The 10,661-nt window shown below is 38.8% G+C and overlaps 1 protein-coding gene across 1 annotated transcript in view; it reads right to left on the bottom strand.

Annotated features, from left to right (window-relative positions):
- nbeaa (neurobeachin a) overlaps positions 1-10,661 on the bottom strand; it is an 849,844-nt gene that overhangs the window by 167,535 nt on the left and 671,648 nt on the right. The window contains exons 42-43 of the mRNA XM_043692709.1: positions 2,092-2,209; positions 1,805-1,907 (exon numbers count right to left, since the gene is read on the bottom strand). Of these exons, the coding sequence (XP_043548644.1) occupies positions 1,805-1,907; positions 2,092-2,209 (221 nt within the window). The remainder of the gene's footprint in view (positions 1-1,804; positions 1,908-2,091; positions 2,210-10,661) is intronic.

Genomic DNA, 10,661 nt, shown 5'->3' with positions numbered 1-10,661 from the left:
GTTTGTAGGGTGGAAGGTGAGCACCAGGGGTGTTCTGTCCTTGTTGCGGTTGGAGGGGTTGGGTCTGAGGGTGGAGGTGCGGGATGTGGATGAGATGCGTTGGAGGGCATCTTTAACCACGTGGGAAGGGAAATTTTTCCTTGTTGCGGTTGGAGGGGTTGGGTCTGAGGGTGGAGGTGCGGGATGTGGATGAGATGCGTTGGAGGGCATCTTTAACCACGTGGGAAGGGAAATTTTTCCTTGTTGCGGTTGGAGGGGTTGGGTCTGAGGGCGGAGGTGCGGGATGTGGATGAGATGCGTTGGAGGGCATCTTTAACCACGTGGGAAGGGAAATTGCGGTCTCTAAAGAAGGAGGCCATCTGGTGTGTTCTGTGGTGGAACTGGTCCTTCTGGGAGCAGATACGGCGGAGGCGGAGGAATTGGGAATATGGGATGGCATTTTTGCAGGAGGGAGGGTGGGAAGAGGAGTAATCCAGGTAGCTGTGGGAGTCGGTCGGTTTGTAAAAAATGTTGATGTCAAGTTGGTCGTCATTAATGGAGATGGAGAGGTCCACAAAGGGGAGGGAGGTGTCAGAGATGGTGCAGGTAAATTTAAGGTCAGGGTGGAATGTGTTGGTGAAGTTGATGAATTGCTCAACCTCCTCGCGGGAGCACGAGGTGGCGCCAATGCAGTCATCAATGTAGCGGAGGAAGAGTTGGGGAGTAGTGCCGGTATAATTACAGAAGATGGCCTGTTCTACGTAGCCAACAAAGAGACAGGCATAGCTGAGGCCCATATGGGTGCCCATGGCTACCCCTTTGGTCTGGAGGAAGTGGGAGGATTTGAAGGAGAAATTGTTAAGGGTGAGGACCAGTTCAACCAAACGAATGAGATTATCATCCTTTATCAACATTATCATGCTTTACTATTACTAGTTATAGTATCAGAAGACAGCAATATTGCAGTCATTTTTGACAACACTTTTTCACACCTTGCTTCATGCATTCCATTCCATTCTCCCAGTTTCCCCGTGTCTGTTCCATCTGGTCCGACGATGCAACTTGCCACAATGCCTCTGACCTACGCTCCTTTTTTCTCAAGTGAGGACTCCCTCTCCCCCAACCCCAAACACTCCGATTCACAGCTACATCCAATCCATTTCTCACACTCCTGCCCTCACCTTGTCCTGTCCCTCCCAGAATAACCTTATCCTCACTTTCCAACCCACCAATCTCCATATCCAAAGGATCATCCTCTGCCATTCCATCACCAGACACATCTCCCCCTTACCCTTCCCTCCACTGTCAGCATTCGACAGGGGCTGTTCTCTCTGTGACATTCTGACCTGCTCCTCCATCACTCCTAACACTTCCTCGCCCCTACCATGGCACTTCCCCATGTGATTGCATGAGGTGTAATGCTTGCCCTTTCACTCTCTCTCTTCTCTGATGGAGGTCCCAAACATACCTTACAGGTGAAGTAGCAATTTACTTGTAATTCTTTCAACCTAGTCTACTGCATTCATTGCTCACAACTGGATCTTCCTTGCACTGGTGAGACCTAACACAGACTGAAACATCATCTCTCTGTCAATAAGAATGGTTTTGACCGCCCATATCCTTGCCACTTCAATAAACTGTGTTGGTCCAATGTAGCCAATATTTTTGAGATTTTTTTTGGTTTAAAAAAAAATATAGGCAAGTGATTTGCGATGCACTATATCATTCTATAAACCTCTCTGAATAAAACAACTTAATTTAGGAATACTATATTTGAGATGAACAATTAGAAGAACTTTCCCATAAAAACATTCATATTGAATACCTGGCCTGTGGTAAACCATAACTAGTGCCAACTCCAACACGAGGTAAACTATACACAACTTTCTTCACTGTAGCTTGGTCTGGAAAATTGAACATGACAGATGCTGCAGAAAAAAATAAGAAAAATATAATTCAATAAAGGCAAGTTGGAACAAAGAATTACTTCAAAAAGTAATGCCATTCTCCCAGTTTTCCCGTGTCCATTACATTATTAAATTCTTAGCACAACATTATAGGGCTGCATTTACATCACTTTATTAGAGAAAACTAATTTGTAACTACACATACTTCTGTTGGCCATGAAAACTTCCAAAGCTGTGCTCTGGAGGAGATAGCGTCTTGAAAAGACTGCCCGTATTTCGCTGAACATCCATTTTCCATGTAAACCTTCAGTGTAAGCGAGAACCTAAAATTTGAAAATATATCCATTTCATTCAGTAAATAAAACAATATTTTTAACCATCTAAACATTTATTGTAACATTTGTTATAATAGTTCTTTAGTTTAAATTTACAGTTATCTCAAAAATAAAAAAAACATATCTGCAACAATTTCAGTTAGGCACTTTGACCTTCCCATTACCTTTAAAATAGTTTGAAGGAATTTATGAAGATGTTTTATTTTTTGAAAAAATCATTGAAAAGTATAAGAATTTTGATTTTTTTTAAGAAATCAAATCAATCTATTTGTGGTTGTTGGTATATGTTAAGAGGCAAGGATGTGCTCTCAGTTGTTCTGTTAGTTTTGGAACACTGCCTAAATATACATACAAAGCGTAACATACTTATAAACACACACTCTCTTAAGTCACCACTTATGAATAAATCTCAAACAGCTGTAAATGACTTTATTTTCAAATTACAGAACTTCCTTACTTTCAAAGCTTTAACATGAGATTCTCAAATAAAATTCTTCTGTACAAAAATTTTAAAACACTGCTTTGCTATGTTCATACATCACAATGAGAAACAGGTATTAAATGTACAGAATATTTGGCTAAATGTTCTGTTTATGATGATGTTTGGAGAAATGATTCAGAAATGAAACCACTATTCTCAAAGGGTTAATAAGGGAGTCCGGTAGAATGTTCACTCCTTTTGTGGTCTTAAGAAAATTTGTATTAAGAATACCACAGAGGATTTGCTGATGTATAGAAAGAGATGAAAGGAGCCTTTTCATTTCACAGAAGGTCCATTAGAATTATCAAGACACATTTTCCTACTTAAACACAGATTGGTGTTGCTTTTCAGTTCTAAATGCTATACCTTTTTAAAAAATAAAACAAACTATCTTTGCTTTTAATGTAACTCTTAATTGTTACATTAGTACAGGTTAAAGACAGCCTGCCTTTTCAGTGAAAAAAAATCAAGTGGACTTTAACTGACAAGTGAAAATAATCCTTTTCCATTCTCTATTTTCCCACCCTGATATACAAAGAAGGGCCCAGTTGACAGCTTTCTGTGCATCTCAGGTCAGCTTCATGCTTTTCAAACTTAATCAAGGAGGTGTTAAAAAAAATGAAAGTCCCTCAACCTTCGCATATGGTAGAAGGCAGAGAAATGTTGGAAGTGAAGTGAGATGTTCCACAGGGGAAGGTTAAGGCTGATGCTAATGCTCATTTAAAATGGTGACAGTCAGTAGTACTGAAGCCTAGCTAGGCTGGTTTAATTTCTCCCTGGAATAGCTCTTTCCTGACCTTATGCAGCACATCAAAGTCTCTTGAGCTCAATTAAAATTGGATTATGTTGAAATGCTCTATCTATGGGACTTTATGCTCACTAACACTTTTCTCTCCGTAATACTCCAGATGACAGTTACTCATCCCAATTTAAACAGTTGTCATAGAGACCATGAACTAAAGAAATGGCAGCCAACAATAAGGTGAAAGGTAAGCTCCGCCATCTCATGAATGAATAAAATGCTCGATATCCTATCACAATGGTCTCAACCACAGTAGCTGCTTGGATTTAAAATCAATGTCAGCATAATGCATGAGGTGTGAGCTTCAGGGAAACGTAAAGAAAACATGTCAAAAAATTTTAAAATATTGCAAAACAAAAATTGTTAAAACAACATGGCTTTGGTTAAAACCAACAAGGGCCTTACAGAGTTAGTTCATCGTTGCTGTGATGAAGTGCAGCCCTCATTTTAGCCCAGCTGTGGAAAATGCCATCTAATGAATCTGTCTGGGACGGCTCTCCTTGTCCTGTCAGGCATGTCAGGAAATGACAAGCACTGGGGACAGGCCGCCTCCAGTCATAGACAGGCCTGCCAGCTGGAGACTTCAGCCCCAATCTAATCGCAGCACCAGAAAATAACATTCAGGTTTCAGCTTGTCAAGATGGTTTGGGAAGATGGCTGAAAAGCTTTTTGTTTCAATTACAGATGAAATTTGCACACAGTAATTAAAAGATACTCCTAGCAGATGAGTTTCATGCTGTTTAATATAACCAAAAAACACATGGTGGTAATGTAAATCAAAAAACGACAAGCAGCAATGAGGCCAACACTATTCTTTCTTGGCCTATTCAAAAAACACAGCTATCAGTTCAGAAATCACTTAAAGGCAGTGCATAAGTAATACAAAAATCATTGCCATTAAAAAGATAAAGTCAGCCATATTACATTCATCTTCAAGATAATGAATGTAACCTCATCATTAAATTATACAACTGCACACGTTCCTGTAGCCATATTGTTTGATTCATTTCACTCATCCAGGATCTAGGCAAGCTCTGGCCTCCTGACCTCAATTTTTACTCGAAGAAACAAATTTCTTTTTTGCAAACTAACTCAATTTTTCACACGTCAACCTTTAGCCTAGCCTTAAAAAAATTAATCTAATTTCCATTCCCTTACATATAGATATTTGCTGTATCTAAAGTTACTTAAAAAATTGAACTCATTAGAATCTGCCCTATGACAACAATATTACAGTCAGATCTGAACATACATTATCACAATTTACTTCATATAGAAGTGAAGCTCATTGCTTTGCTTGAAAGATTAATCTACATGTTTTGCATTCATAATAACCTTGAAGACATGCAATATTAGTTTTGCACCAAAACATTTAGCTGAGCTGCAATTTTCATATTACAGTCTGAATTAAGAAACACTTTATAGTTCAGTAAGTGCAATAAATTCTACCTGATACTGAGAATTAGCAATGGATAGAAATCCATCACAGCAAATGTAACAAAATAGAAAGTATATTAGTCTTTTGAAGACAGTAAAGATTTCCAAACCACACAGTGTAACACAGAGTCAGGTGTGTAGTTTTAAAACAATATTAATTGTAGTAATTCCAGAGAGCTTACACGTGACATGGTAAATTATGTTTTATTTTTAATTCAGATTTTGAAGTCCTACTTTGGACAGCATGTTTTGAAATGTAGTCTGTATATAACTAAAATAAATATTTTTATGTATTACCTTTGGTGAAAACCATCCCTTTTCTGATGACTTCTATTGGATTATGTACATATATTGCTATTCTTATTTGTCAAATTATCTTTGTTATTTGGTAAAAATTGTAAAATTTGAACTGATATTAAATCCACACTACTAAAAACATGTTTCTGGTAATTTATCTCATTGATGTTTGTGGGACGTTGCCAAATATAAATTAGCTGCTATATTTACCTTTACTGCAACAGTCAGTTGTTAAGTAATTAATTTGCAAGATGTACTGATGATACATAAACTGCTGTTTAAGTGCAGTTTATTTCCTTCTTTAATATGCTTACATACTCCTCATAATTACATCTGGTTACAGATAAGAACAAAGCCCCATTCATAAGGACCATTCACCTTTATACAAAATTTTTAGTTAATTATTGTCTTCAGTGGTAACTTGCTCCTGCTGAGTTTGGATTTCTTCAGTTATCTTCTAGTGTCTAATCCAATTAGCCACTCATCATGTGTGAATTCAGGCAGTTATTGGCAGGTTATCAGGGGCAACACAACCAAGCCCAAAACTGGCAACTTCTACATTAGCACTTCCAATGAAACAAATGGGAATGGGAGCCCTGGTTAACTCCCCACTATATAAACACTTATTGTTAAGGCAAACATTACTTGAATATCAGGTAATTCTAGGGTTATTACATAAAAATGAATTCTGGCCCATACAGACAATTTAATGCAATTTAAAGCAATGAATTATTTAAATCAAAGTTCTTTCTGAACCTTTGCCCTGAGTTGCCTGCACAGATGTTAATGACCATAGAAGGAAGATGATTTAGAAGGTATAAGTGTGGAGTGAATCACTAGTCCTCTTAAAAAAAGTAGATAGGTTTCACAACTGCAACAAGAGTTTGGGAGTAAGTTAACAACAGAGTGCTTTGTGGGTATGAGTGCTAAATTGAAATGTTGTGCAGGTGGGAGTATGTTGCTGTGTGTTTGCCTATTATACCCTTTCTTCAGCTTTGAGCAGCTGGTGAGTGTTTCAAGGTATTAACTCATTGATTAATATGATTTTATCCCTCTAAATAGGAGCTATAGCTTAATCTGACACTGGGGAGATATAAGCATTGCACTGCGTTTGTAGCATAACTAGTTAACTACCTAATATAGAATATAAATGCATTGCAGGCAGTTCAGAGGAGATTGATGCTTTGATTGAGTGGGTTGTCTTATAAGGATAGGTTGGGCATGGAGGTTAGAAGAGTTAATTGATTGTTTAAGATCTTGAATGGTATCAAGATGGATGTGGAAAGTATAGTTACTTTTGAAAGTCAATCTAGTACCCAGGAGCACTGTTTTAAAAGTAGGGGTCACACTTTAAGGAGATAAGGAGGATATCTCACTCAATGGGTTTTGTGAGTTCATGAACACTATTTCAGAAGACAGTGGAAGCATAGTCATTGAATTTTTTTTCAGAAAATGTGCATAGATTATTGTTAGACAAGGTCATCAAGAGTTATTGTGAAAAAGGTGGGGAAAAATGGGATTGTGGAGTTAGAAACACAAATAGATTGGCCATGAATGGCTCAAATATTCTACTTCTGCTCATGTAACTACAGATAACAGTTCAGTAATATAAAATACAAAGGTGGAAGGGCAGGTGGTGTATTGCAGCTGTACCATGTGGAAGCTGGTTGCAACTTTGTGGATCCAAAGTAATCACATCCGCAGTAAATGCTGTGACATGAGGAACTTTGGCTTAATGTTTTGAGCTTGAATCCAAGCTTCAGAAACTACAATGCATCAAGATGGGGGAAACCTACCAGGTACTTCTCTCCAGGAAGTAGTCACATCCTTGAGCAAGAAACTTCTGACTTGGTCCATAATGAGGAACAAGAAGTTGTGACGGTGACTGAGACACGTATGCAGATGTAGAATGTCGTCAAGCAGGAGCCTCAGCCTTTGTCTAAAGGGTTTGCGATCCTCACAGCTTATATGATTGAGAGCAATGACTACAGGGAAGATACACAAACTGATCACAGCAGCTTAGTGTAGGGAGTTACTCAAATCATGGGAGTAAAGAGGAGTGTGATTTAGAAAGGGACTATATAGTTAGGAGCACAGATATTGCTCTTTATAGCCAAGAGCCTGAGTCACATAAGCTTCACTGCCCAACCTGAAGCAGGTTAAGGAATCTGCTTTAAGATGAGGAGGAAATTGAACTGGCAGGGGAATGAACTAATTGTCATGGTCCATGGAGGTATCAATGACATATATAGACTTATAAGAATTTTGTGTGAATAAGAGCAGCGAGGGACTAAATTAAAAACTAGACCCCGACCTCTGTATTACTACCTTAGTCATAAGCTAATTGGAGTAGGGTATATAAGAGTTGAATGCATGGCTCACAGATTGAGAGAGTGAAATAGGATTCAATTCATAATGCTCTAGCAGCCTTACAAGGGAAAGAGACAGCTGTACCATTGAGATGCCTTCAGCTAAACCACACTGGGATCAGTGTATTGGAAAATTGCAGAATGAGGGGTGTAAACTAAGTAACGTGTCTCTCCTGGTAACTGATCTATTCAATAGGGAAAACTGATCTTCCCTGTCCTCCAAACACCTTAAGTCACATCTCAGCCTCCTCTCTTCTAAGGAAAACAACCCTAAATATCCAATTTTTCCTCATACCTGGAACTTTCATTCACTAGCAACAATCTTGTAAATCTCCCCTGTATTCTCTTCTGCAGTAATGTGTTCTTCCTATAATTGGCTGACCAGAATTGTACACAAAAGTCAACCTGTGTCTTCATCAAAAATAGGTGGAAAGGCAAGCTGCAAGAGGGATACAGAAACTTTCAGGGTTAAGTAAGTGTGCAAAAGGTTGGCAAATGGAGTATAATGTGAGAAAATGTGAAGTTATTCATTTTGGAAGGAAAAATAAAAGAAAAGTATTACTTAAATGGGGGAAAAAAAACTGCAGAAAGCTGCAACACAAAGGGACTTGGGATACTTGTGCACTGAACACAGAAAGCTAGCACACAGGTGCAGCAGGTAATCTGGAAGGTTAATGGAACGTTGATCCTTATTTCAAGGGGGGTGGAAAATAGGAGTAGGGAAGCATTAATGCAACTCTACAAGGTAATGTTGAGACCACATCTGGAGAACTGAGAGCAGTTTCGGTCCTCTTATTTAAAGAAAAATATAATTTATGTGGAGTAAGTTCAGAGAAAGTTGACTAGGATGATCCCCAGTATGGACAGATTGTCTTATGAGCAAAGGTTAAACAGGTTGGGACTCTTACTGGAGTCTAAGAGAATGACAGATAATCTTTTTAAATATATAGAAATCTTAAGGGGCTTGATAAGGTAAATGCTGTTTCCTCTCATGGGAAGGTCTAGGACCAGAGGAGAAAGTGAGGGCTGCAGATGCTGGAGATCAGAGCTGAAAATGTGTTGCTGTAAAAGCGCAGCAGGTCAGGCAGCATCCAAGGAACAGGAGAATCGACGTTTCGGGCATAAACCCCTCTTTAGGAATGAGGAAAGTGTGTCCAGCAGACTAAGATAAAAGGTAGGGAGGAGGGACTTGGGGCTAAGATAAAAGGTAGGGAGGAGGGACTTGGGGCTAAGATAAAAGGTAGGGAGGAAGGACTTGGGGCTAAGATAAAAGGCCCAAGTCCCTCCTCCCTACCTTTTATCTTAGCCCCAAGTCCCTCCTCCTTACCTTTTATCTTAGCCCCAAGTCCTTCCTCCCTACCTTTTATCTTAGTCTGCTGGACACACTTTCCTCATTCCTAAAGAGGGGTTTATGCCCGAAACGTCGATTCTCCTGTTCCTTGGATGCTGCCTGACCTGCTGCGCTTTTCCAGCAACACATTTTCAGCTGGGACCAGAGGGTATAGTTTCAGAATAAAAGGGTGAGATGAGGATGAATTTCTTCTTGCCACAGACAGCAGTGGCCATAGAGTTCCTTGTGTATATTTAAGGCTATATCAGATTGATTTTTGATCAGTAGGGGAATCAAGGGTTATAGGGAAAATGCAGTTTAATGGGTATGAGGAATTATGGATCAGCCATAATTCTATTGAATGGCAGAGCAGAGGCTGTATGGTCTACTCCTGCTCCTATTTTTTATATTACGTTCAGTGTTTTACATCGTTCCCTCATTACATCCCTGCTCTTGTACTCAATACCACACCCAATGAAGGAAAGCATCCTATATGCTTTTGTTAACATCTCATCTAGTTGTTCTGCCACTTTCATGGACCTGTGGACATATTCAAGATCTCTCACTTCCTTTTTCCTCTCAACACCCTTTGATATATTATGCATTCGCGTGTTTTGTTTGGCCTCCGCAAATGCATAACCTCACAATTCCTCAGAGCTTTTTTGACTTATTCATGAGATGCAGGCATTGCTGTCTGGACCAGTCTTTATTGCCTACCCCTAATTGCCTAGAGGGCTTGATTGAATGGAAGGTCCAACACTTGTCAGGTAAGTGTCAGATTGCACTTAAATTACATTGACTCTTCTGGAGAGAAGCAATGAAGAGGTCCCATTAGTTTTCTAACTGACTGTGGGATCGCCATTGTATAAATTAAATCCTGACCAATTACAATGAGAAGTAGGCAAGCAATGGAGGCTTTGTGGATAGAATTAAGCAGTAAAAGGGATTTAAGAGAATTATGAGAGTTTTCGATAGGTCCCATGTTTGTGAGGGCAGGCTGACTTTTAATGAGAGAATTTAACATATGTAGACTGAGATAAGGAAAGACAAGAAATTCTTCAGATGGTTTAAGGTAATTTTAAAAAATTGACTAATATGGTGCTTCTGGTTAGGTCAGCATTTATTACTCGTCCCTAATTGCCCAGACGACAGTTAAAAGTCAATCACATTGCTATGGGTCTGGAGTCACATTTCGGCCAAACAGGACACGAGTGAACCAGATGGATTTTTTTCCTGACAATGAACAATGGTTTCATAGTCATCATTAGACTTTTAGTTGCAGATTTTTATTAAGTTCAAATTCCACATTCTGCCATGGAGGATTTGAACTCAATACCAAGAATATTGCTTGCATTTCTGGATTAATAAGCTAGCAATAATACTACCAGGCCATTGCCTTTCCCCACAAAAATATCTCTTAGGGAAGGTCAAATTGGATTTTGTAATACGTCAGTAAATTAGCATTTTAATGAAGAATGAATATTTATCTAATAATCATAATATGATTCAAGTTTAACGGAGTAAAAAAAAAAGTGCTGGAGAAGTTCAGCATGTCTGGCAGAATCTGTGGAGAGAGAAACAAAATTTCATATCTACTGCAATTCTTTGGTCATATTCCAAAGAAGAGTAATATCAGAATGGGAATGTTATCTCTATTTCTCTCATATGAGATGCTGCCAGACCTGCTGAGTTTCTTTAATACTCTTTATTTTTTATTTCAGATT

This window comes from Chiloscyllium plagiosum, chromosome 6 (assembly GCF_004010195.1).
Source record: "Chiloscyllium plagiosum isolate BGI_BamShark_2017 chromosome 6, ASM401019v2, whole genome shotgun sequence".
Classification (NCBI taxonomy): domain Eukaryota; kingdom Metazoa; phylum Chordata; class Chondrichthyes; order Orectolobiformes; family Hemiscylliidae; genus Chiloscyllium; species Chiloscyllium plagiosum.
Note: the sequence above shows the minus strand (reverse complement) of the source record. Positions and strands in the feature narration are given on the sequence as shown.